Consider the following 23,202-nt stretch of genomic DNA (forward strand, 5'->3'; position numbering starts at 1 on the left):
AACAAAAACCGTGGCAGTGGAAGTAGCCACTGTTTGATAAAGTTACTGTGCACCAAGCACGGTGCTCTGGGCTTCACTGATCTTATCCCTAAGCCTCAGGACAGCTCTGTGGTTGAGTATCTCCTGCTACTGTTTCAGAGGTGACAAAAGGGCTCAGAGAAATTCAGCTCCTTTCTGAGGGCCACACAGCAAATCAGCTGAAGAGCCAGGGTTTGAAAAGCAGGTCTGTTTTCCTCCAAAATCCATTTTCCTTCCCTTCCACCGTGTTACCTCAAAGTCTTCCATCCTACTAAAGATTTCACCTGATGTGCGTGTCCACCTCTACCTTCACACTTGTGTCCACAGCAGATTCTTGCCACTGTTCTCCCCAGGCCCATAGGTATCTCATCTATCTTCACACAGGTACAGCCCTCCCTAAACTTGGGGAGAAGTTTTGCTTGATGTGGATGTTCCCTCCAGTGACCACCAGAATCTTCATAATCCTCTTACTAGCCAACGTCTCAAACAAGTGGAGATAACCCTTTTCTTCTAACCCTTTCAATATGGCAGCCACATCCGCCTGTCTCCTGAAACAGCTCTTCTCAAGGCCTCCAGTGGCCTCCTTCTGTCACAATTCCATAGCCTTCCCAGCCTTCTTTCTTCTTATTCTCTCTGTGTGACATTTGAGATTCTTGTTCAGCCCTTGAAAACACTCCACAATGTGGCTTCCATGACTCTATATCAGGGGTCAGAAAATCTAGCCCACTACCTGCTTCTGTATGGCCTGTGAGCTACAAATGGTTTGAAAAGATAAGCATTTGCAATCAATTTGATGAAAAGGAACACTAACTTTGAACCTCAATTAAGCAAAATGTTATTTAAATAAAACTCCATTTTTCTCCTTAGTAGACTTATGTTATAAAAATTGTACTTAGTTGTTATATTTTTAATTTCATCAGCAAAGTTTTTATGGAAGTTTGTTTTCTCATTTATGTTCTTTCTCTATAATAGCCTCAGTTTTGCCTCTTGGCTGGCAAAACCCCAAATCTGCACTATCTAGCCCTTTACAGAAAAAGTTTGCCAACTCCTGCTCTATACTGAGCAGATTTTTCTTCTTCTTCCAGCTGCTTTGTTATACTTTATTCCCCTAGCCCTCAAAGTCAGAGGGTGCTGCTTCTGGAAGGTGCTGTGAGAGGCCCCGTGTGGGGCCGGCCAGCCTCATCCACTGGGGAAATCAGGCTATAGTCTTGCTTGCAGACAAGAAGCCCTCCCTTACCACCAAGGGAGGTCCAAGCTCTCTTTCACTTGGGCTTCCACAGAGCTTTGTTCATACCTGTCACCTCCCTCCCCTGGACTGTGTGTTTCTGGAGTGCAGGTGTCGCAAAGAATTCAGCTGTGTCTTCAGCCCCTTGTATAGAATACACCCAAAGTGTCTGCTGAATGAACGGGATGGAACCCTGGGCGACCATTTTGAGTCGCCTCATTCCAAAGCTCTATGGCCTGCCCAAGGGAGGATGCTTTCTTCAGACAGAAGGTGCTTAAAAAATCATTTCAGGAAGGTTGTAATGTGACTTCACAAGCTTAGGATGTGTTTCAGTTCTTTCGTTTCAGAATTAAAAGACAATTTTTTTTTCCCAGTGATTTTAATGGTTGCTTACCTGAACTTGCCCTTGCTCTACTCTGTGCTCAGAGAAAATAGCTTTCTCTGGGCCTTTCACTGGTTATTTGTATTTTCTGAACTTCCGGAGAGAAGCGTTCTTTCACTTTTGTTCATCAATATAAGCGTAAGACCTAATTCAACAATTTAAACTGTACTTCCTTTCAATACAGTAATTGAGTTAACACATTGGTTTTAATAGATGTGTTCCCTCCCTCTGAATGTTTTTATGATCTCAAAGTAGAGTTCATCATCCCACTGCTTTGGGAGTGTGCTTTGTAGTTATTTATAAAGTGGCAGAGGAGACTACTAACTCTTGAAGAAAGTGTTTTGATCAGAGATGCAAGAATTTTGAAATGGTGAAAAATGGTAAAAGCAGCTCTTTGCAAAAGTATAATCTACAGTCATCTAGTTTCCCTTCTCACTACTGGTGGGAAGTGGGCTTGGGGTGGTGAGGGAGGTATTAGGATCAGAGGAGAAACTGATGCTCAAGCAAGTAAGCACAGGCACATAGCCAGTTCATGGCTGAGACAGAAGTAGGATTCCAAAGCTCCCTCTTAAAAGGAACATCTCTTCGGATGGGCCCCAGAAGTCATCGGGTCCAACCCTTTCATTTCAGGGATGGAGAAACAAGCCCACAGAGAGGAAGGGGCTCACTTAGCTTACCCCTGGGAGCTAAGGACAGTCTCAGGCCCAGGTCAATGGTTTCCTGACTCTCACCCTACTGAGCTGGCCCAAGCACATACAGCTCTAAATATGGCCGCAAGAGCTGCTAAGTTCATTGAGCCTTAGATCAGCATTATAGTAGATGCTTTCATATTTTAGGTCAGGGTATTTTAGTATTAATATAAAAATCATCATGAAGGCTCAGATAATTGGCTGACTAAGTGCCTTCACATTTTTAGCATTATTATGCCTTTGGTTTTATTAAACAGCACTTACCATATATCAATGACTATTTCATTGGTCTTTCATTACTGAATGAATCATTGAAAAATCACTGCAGTGGAGTTCACTTTACCCTGCCTCTCTGAAATGGCATGGTGCTTGCCATCTCATTAACAGATATTTTTATGCCCATAATTTGGCTTCAAGTTGAAGAAATTTGGAATCACATCATGTTAAACTTTTCTGTCCCGCCATTAGCTGAAACCTGACCAGAATTTTGTGTGCACAAAAATAACTGTAGTCTCAGATCTGAGCCTTCATTTCCTAACTGTCAATGCAAAATATTTAGGGTATATTAAATCACTGATTTTCATGTAAAAGCAATTTTCATAAGATACTTACTTTCCATTGCCTACCCATGGAGATGGTATCTGAGTGACTTTTGAAGCATTTTGCTAAAAAAGAGAGAGAGAGAGAAATAAGGACATCTATTTTGTGTTTTATTAATTCAGAAACAGATGGAAGTGTGATTTCGAGGACATTAATATTGATTGCAGCATTTCGGGATGCCTCCTGTTTCCCTAGCAGAGCTGGTGTGTATGTGCACGTCAGCACACCACGACGCATACTCGATGAAAATAGCTGGTTAGGATAATTAGTGGGCTCCAATCAGGACCATGAAAGTCACTTGATGAAAGATCTTATACACTAAGAGGCCCAGCGAAATCAGACTCGGTTTGCCAAGAAGTGGTTTAATTATCCTCATCTGAAATTTATTCTGCAAAAGAAGCTCTTCAGAGTACAGACAAGCTTTTCACCTTTTGCTCCAGTTGCAAACTTTTTCCCTGGGATGCAGGGTGGGCTGTAATTTCTGATGTCCCAGGAATGTGCCAGGAGCAAGCAGCATCTTTTGGTTTGTTTTTTCATGAATAACCTTGATTTGCTATCTTTACATACAAATCCTCATGGCTGACAGTTTTCCCTGTTTAGCAGTACAACTGGTCCAGGGCTGCGTTGCGATGGAGCACTAAAAATTCTTTTTCCCTCTGATGCCACTGGGCTGGTTTAAAGAATGGGCCTCCTGTATCCTCGTGAAGCACAGGGAAGTCTGACACTCAGTGCCACTACAATAGGACATTGACCTCACCATGTTGGAGCCCAAACAGCACTAGGCTAGGACGCCTGTGTTACTGAGCCCGACTCAGGCCTGCCTCTTCACAGTCACACCCCAGTTATGCTCCTCCTATGCCTCTTGGGTTCCGGCCCAGCCCCCTTTGCAAAAGGGGTGCTAGCAAGAGCATCTGCATTTTCAGAAGCCCAATGAGAATGCGCCATTTCTCTGGAGCAGCAGAGACTCATACCCAAGGTGCATTCTGCAGACTCCAGTTTTTAACCTCAAAGAAGCTAAACGCGTTGCTGGAGGAGTGAGTTATGCAACATCTGTTTGGTATTTTGCAATGCCCTGAAAGCTACACAGGACAGGCCAAAGAGGACAGATACTAGAGCACTGGCTCTCTCACAAGACCAACAGCATCAGCAGCACCCGGGAACTTGTTAGAAATGCCAATTCTCGGGCCCTGTCCCAGGCCTACAGAATCAAGACACTATGGGGATAAGATCCAGCATTCGGCTTTCTCAAGCCCTCCAGAGGATTCAGATGCCCACTCAAGTTCAAGAACCACCCTTCTAGAGCATAGGTTGAGACTGCAGACATACGAAGGGATGGGCAGCTGTTGTAGTTGACCCTGTCCACCTACATGAGCAGTAGCTTTATGGCATTATGGCCACAACATGTAATAGCTGGCGAACTCACTCTTTTTCCCTACTGTCGGTGTCCTCGTATAGCTGTGCACCACCACACGCTGGGTTTGGATGTTTGATGTAAGGTCAAGATTTGGTTCATTTCAAACAACTGCTTTGGTGCAATTTGGCCAAGCAGTCTCATGCACTTGGTAAAAAATTTAATAATAATAATAAAATTGTCTTTTTCTTTTGAGATCTGCCCAGCAGAAGGAGCCCTGAGTCTTCTCAACTCTAGGTCATGACCAGTGTTGGGGGACAGAGGTAGCAGAAGGCCCATGGATCAAGCCAGTGACAACTGGTACAGTGGCCCTGCCTAGCACCAGGCTGCTGCTTGCAGTTTTCATCTAGGCTCATTCCCAAATTTTGGCATTGCATTTTTGCAGTTGAAATATCTTTTCTTGCTTGAAAATTAAAAAAAACTTCAGCTCCCTAAACGATGGATTTATTTGTTTATTTGTTGTTTATGTGTTTATTTTGGTAACCAAAGCATTCAGTTGTCTTAAAGTACAATCACTACACTCCAAGACTCTCCATAACCAAAGGACTCCCATGGGTGTGACTATCCTTCCAGAGCCCAGAGTGGCCACAGTGACTTCTCTCACTGCTGAGAAATCTCTGGGTTGGCTTCTCCTTTGACATGAGACTGACCATAGCCACAGCCACAAGCTGTGTCCCCTGGTGGGTCCACTGTGCAGAGTGGGACAGAAGGCATAAGCCCCCTGACTGCCAAGGGCCATTTGGTCAGTCTGGAGAATAATCAGGGGATTGCACAAGTGTACCTTCTCTCCCTGGAATCAAATCAAACCTAAGCTCTCCACTGAGCCCCAAGCAGAGGTGGGAGGACTATGGGCAGCCAGGATGAGGGAGGTTAAGCCTTTGGCAACAACAATCTTGACATTTACTAACATGCCTGCTATGTCTCATTAGAGATTTCATTTACCCGGCACCTATAAATTATACAAAATAAAGATTACCTTAAAATATTCCATCAGTGATCTGGAGTACTTCATAGCATGGTCCTTCTTCAGTTTAAACATCCGCAAGTAGAGAAGTGATAAACATCGGTAGCTGTGGTGATGAGGAAAGGATTATGTTAATGCCAGTGCTTAATGAAACCTATAAACTATAAAAAATGCTGATTTATATTTTGTGGTTACTCTCCTATGGTTATTGAGGAACATAAGTAAAAGAAAAAAAATTAAGTAAAGGGGTAAGCATTAAAATCCCATCTTGATAAGGGTGTAAATTAGGAGAGTAAATGTTTAGTCAGCGACTGAAGAAATCCATTAGTTATCCTTTAATAGTTTAATGGAAAACAAGAATAATGATCTGGGGTAAGCAGCTTAAGTTGATCTGGAGTTTCCAAATCCTTCTGCGACATTTCAGCTGTTTCCTTGTAGCCTCCATGAGACTTACCATAATACTGCCAGCTTTTTGTCCCCTTCTGAAGCCAAGGGGCTTGCAAAGTTCTTCAGTCTCATTGCATACCTTTGAAGAGAAAGGACAAGCTCACGTGGAATCTGTATTACCCTTCAGAAAGCCCCAAAGTCACTGGTATTCTCACTCCTGAGTGCATTAACCCCACCTCTGCTCTGGGCAGGAGGCCTGATAAGGGCATGTGGGCAAAAGCATGCTTTCCTGAAAACATAGACAAAATGATGATCAGAGAGAGCCACAATAGCACTGATGTGACATACAGAAGTTAACTCTGGAGAAGTCAGCTAAAACCGGAGCCCACATTCTAGGACAGTGCTGTGGAATTACCCTTAGTTTGGTGTGTATATAAATGCTGACGAAACACTGTTTCTAGGAACATGCTAGCTAAACATTATTGCTTTTCAATGAGAGATGGACACAAATGTCAGTCTCAGTGGAGTTTATGACAGATGAGGTAAATAATACACAACTACGTCTGACATGAGCATGGGGAGGCTGCAATCAGACAGTTAAAAAGGCTTTTCTAATGGCTCAGGTTTAGAATATATTTCTATGGAAAGCGGTTTTGTTATTTTTAAAGGGAAGGTCGATGTCACAGCATTTGAAGGTCTATGCGCCCTTAATTTATGGTGCTTGTATATTTTGTCTTTCCATTCTCTTTAATTGTTACTGTTCCACACTGGGGTGATCGAAGGTTGAGTAGTTTCCATTTTATTCTTCTAGCTGAGCACATTCCATTCTGGGCATTTAGACTCTTGAAAATCAATTCATTGCATAAAATCATTGTCTGAGCTTTAATGCAATTTCACAGGTACTTGTGGTGGAATAAGTAACGGAGTTCAGTGTTGCAGAAGGAGGTTGAAAGTGTGCAGGCATCCTGGGCTAGTTCTCATTTATGAAAAGGTGACGGAGAGCCTGCAGCGACGCTGTGCTTGTACCATGTACTCCTCATGTTCAGCAGCCTTCCCAGAACACCAGCACCCCTGGGCTCGCCCCCCAAGACTCTGCGGCTCCTTGACATGTTCTATCCACCCTGCTTCCTGGTTATTGTTCCAGTTCTGTTGAGTGAACATTTTCCAACAAAAGGGTCTGTGCACTTGATGTGAGTGCCTCCTCTTGTTGCAATATTAAGCAACAGGATTTTTATTATGTAATAAATCTAACTATCTTTGACAATTGGATCACTGAAATGTCAAGTCATTGTGGTGCCCCACTTGTTTTCACACATACATTTCTGTTGCAGATTCCCAAGGCTCAGAGCAACTATAATTACTTGAATGAAGAAAATGGGTCTCTTTCTCTGTAGCCAGCATGCTGTCGGGGAAAGAGTAATAAAAATATCTGCAACATAATATTATACTACTAAAAACTATGTTCATATCACAGCCACCCTCTAATTGCAACCACTTTGGAAGTGATTTGATAGTGGAGCTTCAATTGCCTAAATGGACCAGAAGACATAGTTGCTTTAGCTCGTTTTATTCCCAACTGAAACTTCTCTCAAAAGAAAAACTATACACAGACATAACTTTACAGAAAACATAAAAAAACTATATATTTAGGGGCTGGCCTGGCGGCACAGCAGTTAAGTGCACACATTCCACTTCTATAGCCCAGTGTTTGCCGGTTCAGATCCCAGGTGCGGACATGGTACTGCTCAGCAAGCCATGCTATGGTAGGCATCCCATGTATAAAGTAGAGGAAGATGAGCACAGATGTGAGCTCAGGGCCAGTCTTCCTCAGCAAAAAGAGGAGGATTGGCAGCAGATTTTAGCTCAGGGCAACTCTTCCTCAAAAAAGAAAAAATAAAAAGTCAGTAGAAGGAGGGAAATAATAAAAATTAGAGCAGAAATAAGTGAAATTGAAACAAAAAAGACAGTAGAAAGGATCAATGAAACAAAGAGTTGGTTCTTTGAGAATATAAACAAAATTGACAAACCCTTAGCCAGACTCACTAAGAAGAAAAGAGAGAAGACTCAAATAAATAAAATTAGAAATGAAAGAGAAGAAGTCATAACAGATACCACAGAAATACAAAAGATTGTAAGAGAATACTGTGAAAAACTATATTCCAACAAATTGGACAATCTAGAAAAAATAGATAAATTCTTAGACTCTTATGACCTCCCAAAACTGAATTAGGAAGAAATTAGAGAATCTGAATATAGCAATCACAAGTGAAGAAATTAAAACTGTAATCAAAAACCTCCCCAAAAATAAAAGTCCAGGACCAGACAGCTTCTCTGGAGAATTCTACCAAACATTCAAAGACGATGTAATACCTATCCTTCTCAAACTATTCCAGAAAATTGCGGAAGATGGAGCACTCCCTAACATATTCTATGAAGCCAACATCACCCTGATCCCAAAACCTGACAAGGACAACACAAAGAAGGAAAACTACAGGCCAATATCAATGATGAACATAGATGCAAAAATCCCCAACAAAATTCTGGAAAACCAAATACATCAATACATTAAAAAGATCACAAACCATGGTCAAGTGGGATTTATACCAGGGACACAGGGATGGTTCAACATCCGCAAGTCAATCAACGTGATACACCACATTAACAAAATGAGAAACAAAAACCATATGATCATCTCAATAGACGCAGAGAAAACATTCGACAAGATCCAACATCCATTTATGATGAAAACTCTCAATAAAATGGGTACAGAAGGAAAGTACCTCAACATAATAAAGGCTATATATGACAAACACATAGTCAACATCATACTCAATGGGCAAAAACTGAATGCCATCCCTCTGAGAACAGGAACAAGACAAGGGTGCCCGCTATCACCACTCTTATTCAACATAGTACTGGAGGTTTTGGCAAGAGCAATTAGGCAGGAAAAAGAAATAAAAGGAATCCAAATGGGGAATGAAGAAGTGAAACTCTCGCTGTTTGCAGACAACATGATCTTATATATAGAAAACCCTAAAGAATCCATTGGAAAACTATTAGAAATAATCAACCACTACAGCTAAGCTGCAGGGTATAAAATCAACATACATAAATCAGTAGAATTTCTATACTCTAACAACTAACTAACAGAAAAAGAACTCGAGAACACAATCCCATTCACAATCACAACAAAAATAATAAAATACCTTGGGGTAAATTTAACCAAGGAAGTGAAAGACCTATGCAACGAAAACTACAAGACTTTCCTGAAAGAAATTGATGACGACATAAAGAGATGGAAAGACATTACATGCACGTAGATTGGAAGAATAAACATAGTGAAAATGTCCATAACACCTAAAGCAATCTTCAGATTCAATGCTATCCCAATCAGAATCCCAATGACATTCTTTACAGAAATTGAACAAAGAATCCTAGAATTCATATGGGGCAACAAAAGACCCTGAATCGATAAAGCAATCCTGAGAAAAACGAACAAAGCTGGAGGCATCACAATCCCTCACTTCAAAACATACTACAAAGCTACAGTAATCAAAACAGCATGGTACTGGTACAGAAACAGGCACACAGATCAATGGAACAAAATTGAAAGCCTAGAAATAGAACCACACATCTATGGACAGCTAATCTTCAACAAATAGCTGAGGGCATACAACGGAGAAAAGAAAGTTTCTTCAACAAATTGTGCTGGGAAAACTGGACAGCCACATTTAAAAGAATGAAAATTGACCATTCTTTTTCACCATTCACCAAAAATAAACTCAAAATGGATCAAAGGCCTAAAGGTAAGAGCTGGAACCATAAGGCTTCTAGAAGAAAATATAGTCAGTCCACTCTTTGACATCAGCATCAAAAGGATCTTTTTGGACACCATGACTTCTCAGACAAGGGAACAATAGAAAGAATAAACAAATGGGACTTCATCAGACTAAACAGCTTCTTCAAGGCAAGGGAAAACAGGATTGAAACAAAAAAACAACCCACCAATTGGGAAAAAATATTTGCAAGTCTTATATCTGACAAAGGGTTAATCTCCATACTATATAAAGAACTCACACAACTCAACAACAAAAAATCAAACCACCCAATCAAAAAATGGCTTCTCCAAAGAAGATATACGGATGGCCAATAGGCACACGAAAAGATCCTCATCATCACTGATCATCAGGGAAATGCAAATTAAAACTATACTAAGATAGCACCTTACACCCGTTAGAATGGCAGAAATAACCAAAACAAAAAGTAACAAATGTTGGAGAGGTTGTGGAGAAAAAGGAACCCTCATACACTTCTGGTGAGAATGCAAATTGGTGCAGCCACTATGGAAAACAGTATGGAGATTTCTCAAAAAATTAAAAATAGAAATACCATGTGACCCAGCCATCCCGCTACTGGGTATCTATCCAAAGAGCTTGAAATCAGCAATTCCAAAAGCCCCATGCACCCTTATGTTCATTGCAGCATTATTTACAACAGCCAAAACGTGGAAGCAACCTAAGTGCCCATCAACTGATGATTGGATAAAGAAGATATGGTATATATACATACAATGGAATACTACTCAGCCATAAAAAGGATAAAATCATCCCATTCACAGCAACATGGATGGACCTTGAGGGTATTATGTTAAGTGAAATGAGCCAGATAGAGAAAGACAATCTCTGTATGACTTCACTCATATGTGTAAGTTAAACACGTAAACAAAGAGAGTAGATTAGTAGTTACCAGGGAAAAGGTGGGGTGAGGGGTGGGCACAAAGGGTGAAGGGGTGTACCTACAACACGACTGACAAACAATAATGTACAACTGAAATTTCACAAGGTTGTAAACTATCATAATCTCAATAAAAACTTAAAAAAATAAAAAATTAAAAAAATTAAAAAACCCAAAACTATATATTTATATATATACATAGATATATATATAGAGAGAGGAGACACACAAAGGAGTGCATGTAAAATTGGTGAAATCTGAAAAAAACAAAAACAAAACTGGTGAAATCTGAATAAAGTCCATGGATTATATCAATGTCCATGTCCTGGTTGTAGGACTGTACTACAGTTATGCAAGATGTTACTGTTGGGAGAAACTGGGTGAAGGGTACACAGGAACCTTCTGTATCATTTCTTACAACTGCATGTGAATTTACAATTAACTCAAAATAAAGTTGAAAACTATCGACTTTTTTTTTTTGAGGAAGATTAGCCCTGAGATAACTGCTGCCAATCCTCCTCTTTTTGCTGAGGAAGCCTGGCCCTGAGCTAACATCCGTTCCCATCTTCCTCTACTTTATATGTGGGACGCCTACCACAGCATGGCTTGCCAAGTGGTGCCATGTCTGCACCCGGCATTCGAACTGGCAAACCCTGAGCCGCCGAAGCGGGACGTGCAAACTTAACTGCTGCGCTACTGGGCCGGCCCCCAAAACTATCGACTTTAAAGTGAATGTCCATAAATTCTCCATTGACTTTCACCAGGTTCCACTGAAACATACTCCTATGGGGAGTAAACTATCATGTAATGAAAAAAACAAAACAAAACTGTGCTTAAAAAAAAGAATTTTTTTGTGAACAATTAAGAAAAAAGAAGGTTTTTTAATGGAAATGAGTACTACTCAATGATTCACATTGCATTTTTACCAAAAATGAAATGTGATGTCTTGCTTTTACATATATATGTATATATATACATATATATATATATATATGTATATATATATATATATATATTTGAGGAAGATTGGCCTTGAGCTAACATCCATGCCTATCTTCCTGTGCTTTATATGTGGGACGCCACCTCAGCATGGCTTGATAAGTGGCACGTAGGTCCATGCCCAGGATCCAAACCAGTGAACCCTGGGTCGCCAAAGCGGAGTGTATGAACTTAACCACTATGCCACCAGGCTGGCCCCTTGCTTTGTAATTTTAAGAGACCGTGTGTTTTCCTAAAAGAAAATTAATGAAAAAGAAAGATATAGAGAGAAGTTAAACACCCATAATTTTACCCCCCTATTAACAGCTCTGATCTCATTTCCCTTTCAGGTTGGTCCACATGCAGAAACATGCTTTTCATGGGCAGGAATGTCGTGTGTATATAATTCTGTAGCTTGCTTTTACTTTAACAACATATTATAAACATTTCCATGCAGCTACATAGTCTCCATCATTATTGCATTTCAATGGCAGCAAAGTAGTCGGTTGAGTGTACTACGATGTAATTAATTACTCTTCTATTATTGACTATTTGGTGTGCTACTAATTGTGTGCTATAATATATGCCAAACTGAACACTGTACAGATAACTCGTTCTACTCATACAATTATTTTCTTCAGTACAGGAAATTCAAATTTCCGGAAGTTGTCTTACTGCCTCAAAAGATATAGATGGTCACTTGCGTAGGTTTCCCTACACAGTGCTAAACTGCTCTCAAGTCATAATGACCAATTTCCACCCCCATCACCAGCATAGAAGAGTCCTAGTTCACCACTATTTTTGTGTGTGTGCTAACACTAGGTATTAACATCTTTACATTTTCTTGTTAATTTAAAAAGTGCCTTATTTTATTTTGCATTTTGGGATGAATAGCGGGCATTGATGTTCTTCATGTTTTTTCATTAATGTTTCCCTTCAATTTTGAATCCTTATCATTTTTATCAGAATCTTCATCTTGTGCATCTTTGACAATTGCAGACAGCCTTGAATAGACACTGAGAAATCAATTTCCCCTTGAAAGCTACAGAACGGGGGTGATAGCTTTCACAGTACGTGAAGTAAGTTGGAGAGACACTTCATCTCAGAGCAGCGAAAAGCCATAGATGGCTCACTGGTAAGGCAAGGCTGGAGCTTTCCTCATAATCTCCCTACTTTTGTGATTTTAACTTAATCTTCTGATTCCATGTGAACATAGTTGTTTTTTTAAGAAAAAATTGTTTTGATCTTTTGGAATGCTTCCTGGGAAAACATGCATGCTAAATTTGTCCAATGTTTGTCTGAAGGTTTAGGTACAAGTGTGCTCAGATTTGTAACAGTTTATGCAGATACAGCAACAGTAAAAACCAGGCCTGGCATTATTGATTAATCAGTTAATCGAGCCGGAGGTGACCGGGATATAAGGGCCTCTCAGGTGAAGAGGCACTCACTCAATCAAAAGCAATTATGTAGTTCATCCAGAGAATGATGGTGCTTAGCCACTATTCAGAGGTGGATTAAATTATTTTACAAATATCTGCAGGTTACGGAAAAACATTAGAATGGATATTATTTCTTCTCTTTCTCTTTCTTCCAGGAATTTTTTTGATTACCCACAAATTCTACTCCACCATGACCAACAGGCCAGAAAATTTCATTTAAAATGCAAATGAAACCAATAATCTGTGCAGTTAATACACCTTTTCATAGTCTCATCTCTACCCCGCCCCCTGCTACCACTTTGCCCATTTCCCTTAAATTCCAGATGCATGGAAACTCTACTCCACACCTGCGGCCTTAAACACCAACTTTGTGTTGGAACAGTGCTCCCTCCCTTTTTAATAACCAAGGCAGAAATTCTTAGAAAACCTGGTTTGTAACAGAAATCCTGATAGCACCACTTCTTTTGAATTATAGAACTGCACTGAAAAGACAAGTGTTGATGCCAAACGGTGAAATTATTATACTTCCACCCACTATGTTTCCCTTTTAATCTTATGAATATTGCAAATTACAACATTCGCATTATAACCTCTGAAGGGGATAATTTATAAAAGCAGTGTCCATCAATTATAAATTTTCCATGACACTAATAAAATGGCAAGAACTAATTATGATGACTTCTAAGAAGAAAATGCCTTGGACAAATCATTACTATGTGGAAATGATATTTTTAAAAAACATAGCAGCTTCTAATTGTGACTGAAATGAGCCTAGGAAGATGGCTGCAGAAAGGCCATTAACCTGAGGAGCTCCACAGTCTCGGAGTACATGGTATACGGAGACTTTGCTTCCAGAGGGTCGCGCTCCATCGCATTGCCACATTCGGTGAAGGACAGAGCTGCATCCGCATAATTCACGGCTTTGCCAAATTTCTCGAACTGAAACAGGAAGATCGCTCGTCAACATGATGTTCTCTCTTTTCTCCCACATAGAAAGGAGTGGTTCTCAACCTGGGGCAATTTTGCACCCCTCCCCCACGGAACATTTGGCGATGTCTGGAGACATTTTTGGTTGTCACCACTAGGGACAGGGGGTATCTGGTGGGCAGAGGCCACAAGATGCTGCTAAACATCCCACAATGCACGAGACAGCCCCACAGTGGAGAATTACCCTGCCCATGATGACAAAAATGCCAGTGTTGAGAAACTCAGATATAGAGTGGGGATAATGTATGAATTTGTATTGACAATGATGTAGCTGATTTAAGGTTCTATTGTAATGACACTGAGGCTCGTTGAGAAGAGAAAAATGCAGCCAAAGTATCATGTATGTTGGTATTATCATAGTTATGGTATTATTGTTGTTGTTATGATCTTTTTGGTGGACCAGAATGAAAATCACTGCCTTCACTGGTTTCAATTCACTAAATGTATTAGCCTGGTCCTTGCAGTGTCCTACACACAGAGCTTGCAGTGAAACTATGCTTTCCATAAGCCTTGCGGACAACAGATGCACACAGTCTTCACCTGGAACTCTTCGCGGGCACATCAAGCCCAGCCCCAGGAGAAGAGTAACAAATGGATGCTATTGTCATGAAAAATGTGAAGCTGCAGTGTGACTGTTGACAATAATCACATCACTTTCATTGTAAATGATGGTCTGAAATAGTGTGTCAAAAAGTAAAAAAATATAGCACTACTAAATATTTTAGTTTAGTAAAATTTTATTGCAAAAGGTTTTAGCCCTGATAATGGTCACGATTAAACTGACTTAGACATACTGATTTCTTTTTTATGTGTAATGAATATTATATATGACATTTTTATAGTGAGTATTTTATAACAGTATTTAACATTTTCAATTTTTGATAGCTGGATGTAAGAATTCCACTAATATGGAATTTTATGTTAAAGAACCAACATAACGCAGATTTAGCTATTTTAATTTCCTTGTATACCTTTTATCAAAATATTTGCTATGCAACTGTGAAGGTTTCAATTCTCAAAATGGTAGAGTAGCTGTCTCTAGCAAAGGATTAAGTGCAACTATAAAATGATGAGTTACAGGCCCTGCAGAATCTCTTGTTGTAAATGACTCTCTTTACAATAAATATTCTTCAGCTTTTATGTACTGCAGGAATTCTGTGGCTTCCTTTCTGTAAGCTGTTGTGGAAAAAATATCGGTTTCAACCAAATTCAAAGTGATTTTATGAAAACTCATGTGTGTATATGCAAACTATTGCCCTCTTCTCTTGCCTTACAAGATAATTTCCTTAGGTCATCTCATTCTGACTGGCTGTTCAAGTGGAAACTAATCTTTACATCCTGATTTTTGAAAATGACTTTTCATTCACAAAACCATAGCTGGAAGGATCCTTAAAGATCTCCTAGCCCGAACCTCTCTTTTTCCAAAAAGAGAAACTGAGGTCAAGAGAGAAGATTACATGGCCATAGTGGCAATTAGCGGGCAGGTCATATCCTCTTCGTGGGCCTCAGGTTCCCCATATGTAAGGTTAAGGGCTTGAACTACAAGGCTTCCAGCACTGGTATAGACATAAGCCTAGCAAATATATATTCCTCTAAATGAGTTTTTCTCAGCCTTTTTTTGTTTTTTCATTATCGCTACCCCATACCCACCACCAAGGGAGCTTTTTTAGATATTTTTTTCACACACCCCCACTGAAACTTTAATACCAAAGATACACTGATTATGTCTTTGTGTACCGTGGCCATTTGGAGAGTTGCACACCATTGCAATATCTAAGACTTTTTCACCTCACCTCCCCAAAACCAATTTTTGCCCCCCATGGGTGCAGAAACTCCCCAATTGAATATGCATTCTCTAAATAGATTAGACCGAAAGTGGTTTTGGGGGGACACATAAACACAACCCTGGAAGATAGAGAGTGATGTTGATTTTTAATCATATGTATGTATCTCCATGGCTCTGATTTTTCTCAGTTCTTCTAACATTTCACTGCCACGGTCTCACATGTGCATCCCGGTCTTCATCAGCTCATGGAGCAGGTTGTCAAGAGAACATCTATGAGCTCCATTGCCCTGATTTTGACAGAGGACAAACTCCAGAGCCCTTCTGCAGTGCTGCAGAGTTGAAGACATTTAGAGAAAATCTTCGGTCTTCAAGTCAGCAGCACCTACCCAATGCCTTCCAAATCTCTGGCTGCCCACACAGTCGTCACAGGCACAGTCTTTCTAGCATCTCTAGTGGAGCTGGCACCCAGCCTGCATTGTCATTTTTGTCTATAGGAACAGGGGATAAGTGTTTCCAAGGGACAGTTCACACCCTAGAAAGGTTAGCTGAAGACAATAGCTGAGCAATTTGGACCACAGTGAGAAAATGACAGAAAGTAGGGAAGTGGCAGATGCAAGGGCCACACACAAGTCATAGTGCAGAGACTGCCGTGGTACTCCATGACAGGCCTCCCGGTGTCAAACACCACGTGACAGCTAATTCTTGGCTGGACACAATACAATGATGGAGGATATTGTTTTTAACACAGTGGGGTTGAACTGAGACTTCTAAGTGTGCTGGGCTTTAGTCAAAGGCGAGGAGCCTGAATTTAGGGCCTTATGGAGGGCAGTAGTTCTCAATCTTGACTGGTGTTGGGAATCACCTGGGAGCTTTTATACCCATGCCTGGGTCCCGGTCTCAGGAATTTCTGATTCCATTTGTCCGGAGTGTGGCCTGGGCATCAGGGTTATTTTTAAAGCTTCTCAAACGATTGTAACATGTGGCTGAGACCCCTTGTTACGAGGATCAATCAAGTCAAACAACTCAACATGTTGACCTCATCGCTGATCATGGTGGCCAAAACCCTTATAGACAGCGGGGCCAAGTGTCCTGGGAAATCCAGATGACAGAACTTCCTTTCTCTGTGCAGAGTCCTAGCCTGCCTGTGGGCCTCACTCTGGAAACCTACAATTAAATGCAGCAAAGAGCTGAATTTTTCTACAGACCCGAGTTTTCCAAAGCCAATTTTTGAGGCCACTTAACCAGCTCTCATCAACCCTCTCCCTGCTCACATCAGTTCTGGTTTACTGGAATCACTGGGAGCTCCCGCCTCCTCCAGGGCAGTTTCAAAAGTCATTTCAAATTCACTTGAAAGACAACAACAATAGTATATGCCATTTAGCTTCTGAAGCTGGGGTAAGGGAAAGAACAGTGGGAAAACAAATACTGTTGGGTCAACACAGTGCAAAGGCCTTTGGGAATTACAGTGCTAAGGAATTAATCATCTCTGATCTCCCTATGTCAGAGCAGCAATGAGAAAGTTTGACTTAGTTGTAAGGTGCCTTCTTTGTTTTCCTTCAAACCATAATACCTTAATGGGAGGAAAGCAATGAGAGGAAGGAAACCTACCAGTGCGTCAGCTTTGTGCTTCAGCTTCTTAGCCTCTTGCATGTAATAATCAGCATTGTGAACCCTAAACAAACAAAACGAACTCTTTCAGAAATCATTGTTTCCTCTTTTCATTAAACGACTGAATAGCCAAAAATGTTTTTGCTATAAATCCATTCCTATGCAGTAGTCCCCTCTTATTCATGGTTTTGCTTTCTGCAGTTTCAGTTACCCACAGTCAACCACAGTCTGAAAATACTAAATGGAAAATTCCAGAAATAAACAATTCATAAGTTTTAAACTGCACACCGTTCAGAGTAGAGTGATAAAATCTCATACTGTCTCACTTCATCTCACCGGGAACCTGAATCATCCCTTTCTCCAGTGTATCCACACTGTACATGCTACCTGCCCACTGGTCACTTAGCAGCCATCTTGCTTATCAGATCAACTGTCACGGTATCGCAGTGCTTGTGTTCAAGTCACCCTTATTTTACTTAGTAATGGCCCCAAAGCACCTTTAATCTCTTACCGTGCCTAATTTATAAATTAAAGTTTATCATAAGTATGTGTGTATAGGAAAAAAAAAAAACATAGAGTATATAGGGCTTGGTACTATCCACAATTTCAGGCATCCACTAGGGGTCTTGGAACATATTCCCCATGGATAAGGGGGGACTACTGTACAATGCCTCTAAAAGGGAAAGTGAATGTTATCATTTCTATAATAACCAACCTTGAAATAATCCTGTAAATGAAATCTGAAGTGCATAATGGCCCACTAGGATAAATAACCACATCCTCCAACCCCAACCATTCCAGTTGTCCAAACAGATCTACCAACACCTAGCTGTAAATCTCTTTGTTGGCACAAACTTCTGAGGTCACAGAAGAAAAAAGTGGACAAAACAATCTAGCATTAAGCATCTGCTTTTGGAAACAGTAACAGAGCTCTGTGATTAAAATGGGCCAAAGATGTTTCTTTGTGGGGATAGAGGTATGTCAGGGAGGAAGGATATACTTTCAAGGCTATAGGAGCTGCTGCTGAGGTCTTATGTGGGGTGACACATGCATGGTGCTAGAAAAGCCCTACTGCCCCCACCCCCCATTCACCACTCCCAAACTGTGTCCATGATAATCTGGAGGACAACATACGAGTCATCAAAAGTGAGCTTGGGTCTCCGGACATTGGTGGTGCTGCTGGACAGAAGAGGCAAGGCCGCCCAGGACGTCATCTCCAGGTGACTGCTATCCATGAGGCCAGTAGTGATGGTAGAGGTGGTGGTGGAAATGGTAGTGGTAGTGGTTGTGGTAGTGGCAGTGGCAGTGGCCGTGGCTGTGACAGTGGCGGTGACAATGGCAGTAGCAGTGACAGTGGCAGTGGCAATAGCAGTGTTGTTGACAGTGATGGTGGCAGAAACTGCCTTTTTTGGAGTGTCTCCCTCCTGGGAAAAAGGAGGACAAATAGCTTCCATTAGGTCCAGCTTTTGAGAACATCTTTTCATAAATACTATGACTGTCAAGCACACTAGGAAACAAGGCAAGAGAAGAGAACACAATGCACACATCTTGAGGATAAGTAGTTGACCCTGGTATATTTTATGAACTCCGTGAATCACGAGCTTATGTTTTATGATGATACCAAACACCAAACTAGTCAGGTGCTGTGATTACATAGCCTCATCATCCCATGAAGACAGCCATTTGCAAAGGTCTAAATCCAGTAGGGGATGTGTGAGGGGAAGGGGAGGAAGGGGAACGTGATGGAAGGATAGAGAGAGAGAGAGAGGGAGAGGCAGAGGGGGAGGGAGAGAGAGAGAGATATGACTCTGACATATATATATTTGATAAAGGAACCAGCCCAGAAACTTTCACTAGCATAGGTAAAGTACTCAGGTCATTCTACACAATACCAGATCCAGTGCAGCAAGTACCAGCAAACCAGGCATTGTACTGCAGCAGTCAGCACCCTGGGACCAAGGCTGAAGCTGCCCTTTTCCTCATGTGAGGAGCTTGACTGTTTTCCGGCTAAGTGAATGCCACATGAGTGCCTCCTCATTTTGAAGTCTTGGGATGGTGAAAGTTCATTTCCACCAGGTCAAAAATCAAATGAGTAAGAGACTTCCGAGTTTCACTCTGAACTGTCATTGCCAAAGAAATAATGGGAAATAAATAATGGGATCCAGCTGAAGAAAGTTGGTGGTAAGATTTGTAATTAGGGGCAGGCCCCATGGCCAAGTGGTTAAGTTCACGCGCTCTGCTTCGGCGGCCCAGGGTTTTGCCGGTTTGGATCCCGGGCATGGACATGGCACCGCTCATCAGGCCATGATGAGGCGGTGTCCCACATGCCACAACTAGAAGAACCCACAACTAAAACATAGAACTATATACTGGGGGGCTTTGGGGAGAAAAAAAAAGATTTGTAATTAAGTGACAGTATATGTCACGAGACCATGGGCTGTGTTCCATGGCAGACTCTGCCCTCCCCATCTGGCAACTGTGGGATGATCCTGACTGTTCTATGTCTGACCATACTTGCCATGGTGCTTCTTCCTTCCTCTGCTCTTCTGAGTTGGTATCTCCCTAAGGTTGGTATCCCCCAGATTCATTCCTCAGCTCTCTTCCTTCTTGACCTTGACAGGATTTGCCAATCCTGTATGCACTGGCACAGATCCAACAATAAGCAGATAACTCCCAAATGGAAACCTCAATCTTACCCTCCCTCCCAAAGCTCCAGACCTACAGTGACCAACTCTGGATAGTTGCACCAAGATGGCCCATGAGTCCCTCAAATTTCCTTGAAACCAAATTGATAACCAAAACAGTTCCCACTTTCTGTTAATGGCAAGATAATCTTCCCTGTCACCAAGGCTGGACTTCTCCACGTCAGTAAGGGCGTTGGGGTTATCCCTGGGTGAGAAGCATTGGAACCCGCGCACTCTCTGTCTTGCCTTCCATCTGAGCTGCTCTGCTTTAATCAGCTTTATATAAGAAGTTCTGTAAATTTCATTTCAAAAAAGGATAATGTTCCTAAAACTCTTTTTGAAAATCCTTGCACTATTTCATCTTTACTTTCTTCTTCTCTATTACCCTTATCCAATTAATTACAGAGTCCTATTCATTGTATCTCCCCAACAGCTCTCAAATCTGTCCCTTCCTACTCTGAAGCCTCCAAGGATAGGCCTTCGTGGCTTCTGACTGAAACAATCAAAGAGCTTCCTGGCCAGACTCCCAACCTCCAAGCTAGCTTTTTCAATCCACCCTCAATGTGCTGCCTCCCAGCGTGAGCTTCCTAAACAAAGCTCCACATGTTTCCTGGCCTTGAACCCAAACGCAAACTCGAGGCCGAGCTCCTCTGCTGGCATGGAAGGCCCTCCGTGATCTGGCTGCAGCTTTCTGCCTCTTCTCCCACTACTCCCTCTCATGGACCTTTCACCAAACGGAACACTGTCCGCTTTCTTCACTTTCCTGCTTTGGTTTGTGCAGAGTCTCAGGCTTGAAAAAGCCTTCCTTTTGTTACCTTTTTTCTCACCTTGTGATAATTTACTCTTTTTTTAATTTTCAAAATTGTGGTAAAATACATATAACATCAAATTTACCATCTCAACCATTTTTAAGTGTGCAGTTTAGTAGTGCTAAGCACATTCACATCGTTGTGCAACCAACCTCCAGAACACTTTCACCTTGCAAAACTGAAACTCTATCCCCATTGAGCAACTCCCCATTGCCTCCTCCACCTAGCCCCTGGCAACTACCCTTCTACCTTCTGTCTCTATGAATGTGACTACTCTAGATACCTCATATAAGTGGAATCATACATTATCTGTCCACTTGTGACTATCTTATCTCACTTAGCATAATGTCCTCAAGGTTCATCCATACTCTAGCACATGTCAGAATTTCCTTCCTTTTCAAGGCTGAATAACATTCTATTGAATGGATAGACCACATTTGTTTGATCACTTCCCTTCATTTCTAAACTCTACTCTCTATTAAGGCTCAGCTCAACAAATACCTTCTCCTCCAGGAAAGCTGCCTTATGTCTACGGCCAGAAGTGCTTTAATTCTCCTTGGTCCCTTTGGAGATCTGAAGGGTCTGTCTTGATCCTTTCTCTGTGACTCCAATCATGAGCTATTTTATATTCTAGTTCTTTGAGTACCTGTCACATTGCTCACCTTAGATTGAGAGTTCTTTTTTTTTCTTCTTCTTCTCCCCAAAGCCCCCCCAGTACCTAGTTGTATATTCTAGTTGTGAATGCCTCTGGTTGTGCCATGTGGGATGCCACCTCAGTGTGGCCTGATGAGCAGTGCCATGTCCGTGCCCAGGATCCGAACCAGCAAAACCCTGGGCCACCGAAGTAGAGTGTGCAAACTCAACCGCTCAGCCACGGGTGGCCCCAGATTGATAGTTCTTTGAATACTGGAGCCATCTCCGATTTATGACACTGCTACCCCTACCCCTTCCGCCTTGCCCCACAGCCCAGTGCTCTCAGTTATTTGTTGAATGAATGCATGCATGCTTGTTTTAATCAAAAAGGTCACTTTAAAGATAGAAGCCAAATGTGAACATTTCTTGTATCCATGAAAGTCTATTTTTTCTACTTGACCCTGGACCTTCTGATTATCAAAAATTCTTACCACCAAGAGCTTACTAAGATAAATGTGCTAAGAGGCTGCATATCTAAAAATTATTATGATGAATATGGAGAAAATAGTTTAAAGATTATCATGGATTTTATTCAACCCAAACACATAAAAAAATCAAAGTCTTCTGAAACTCCAAGCCAGCTCCGTGTTTCTACTGCCAGAGCTAGATGGCCCAGACCAAATGGTGGAGTCAGCCAAGATAGTGCCTCTTGTCTATATGGTCAAGATATGTGACAAGAACCCTGAAACACCACGTCCACCACACACGTGGCACTGATGTCAATTCTGGCACATCTGATTGGAAATGCTGCATTCAGCCATGATCACGTAAGTTATATAAACATGTCCTCTGTCCACACTCACCCATCCCTTGAGTCAATAAACAGGATTCCATGCATAAATGGAATAGAGAAGAGAGCACAAAATTGAAAACACTTTTGGAGTTGGAAGAAGCCTTATAGACCATCTAGTCAAATCCATTCATTTTATGGACTCAGAGAGGTTTCATAATTTGCCAAGGTCACAGAGCAAATTTGCTATAGTGTTAGCACTCTGCATCAAGTCTCTTAACTCTCAGGCTAGGATAAAAATATACCTGGATTTCAAGCCATTAACAGAAAGAAAGAATGGCCAAAGAAGAGGCAATGGGTGCTCAATCCTATCAGTGGGGAACTCCATTAATTTCCTTAAGAAGGATGATCCATTCCTAGGTACAAATGTCATCATATTTATCAGGTTTCCCTAGTAGTTTTTAACTCTTGTGGAAATGACTTTGCAGATTCTTGAAAGCATTATCATTGTCATAATAACATCCATATTAAGCAGCTAATTATTTGTGACTATATACTAGGCACTGTACAAAGAAAACTGCCTAGATATGGTATACGCCCTCCAAAAGCTTTCAATAGAAGAGAGCATCAGTTGGAGTTTATAATATTAATTATATTCAGTATGAAAAATAGGATTGGTATTGTAATTACTGTTTAGAATAGATGGCTAAATTCCTAACATTAGAGTCAGTATCTTTAAACATGAATGCAAATATTATGTGTGTGCACACAAACACGAATTTCAAATAGGAAATGACTTCATAATAAAGCAATTTCTTTATATCAGTGATGAAATTTACCTAGACATGTATGTCATCTCAGATGACGGAGGACTAGAAACTGGGATACTTAAAGCTCAGAGGCCTCATGGCATTTCATGGGGTGTTAAATGGGTACTTTTGGTTCAGGGTCTACCACGTTGGCACCAGACATTTGAAAATTCACTGTTTTTTATATTACATTTAAAGAAGACCAGATACATATAGATGCTACATCTGCATATACATGCATTTACATGGGAAGGTGGAAAATTTGTCAT

General features: G+C 41.2%; 1 protein-coding gene across 1 annotated transcript in view; it reads right to left on the reverse strand.

Moving 5' to 3' along the window:
- AFF2 (ALF transcription elongation factor 2) overlaps positions 1 to 23,202 on the reverse strand; it is a 158,285-nt gene that overhangs the window by 13,802 nt on the left and 121,281 nt on the right. The window contains exons 10-15 of the mRNA XM_046672537.1: positions 18,343 to 18,632; positions 17,209 to 17,272; positions 13,630 to 13,766; positions 5,744 to 5,815; positions 5,302 to 5,395; positions 2,927 to 2,979 (exon numbers count right to left, since the gene is read on the reverse strand). Of these exons, the coding sequence (XP_046528493.1) occupies positions 2,927 to 2,979; positions 5,302 to 5,395; positions 5,744 to 5,815; positions 13,630 to 13,766; positions 17,209 to 17,272; positions 18,343 to 18,632 (710 nt within the window). The remainder of the gene's footprint in view (positions 1 to 2,926; positions 2,980 to 5,301; positions 5,396 to 5,743; positions 5,816 to 13,629; positions 13,767 to 17,208; positions 17,273 to 18,342; positions 18,633 to 23,202) is intronic.

Source organism: Equus quagga, chromosome 10 (genome assembly GCF_021613505.1).
Source record: "Equus quagga isolate Etosha38 chromosome 10, UCLA_HA_Equagga_1.0, whole genome shotgun sequence".
Lineage (NCBI taxonomy): Eukaryota > Metazoa > Chordata > Mammalia > Perissodactyla > Equidae > Equus > Equus quagga.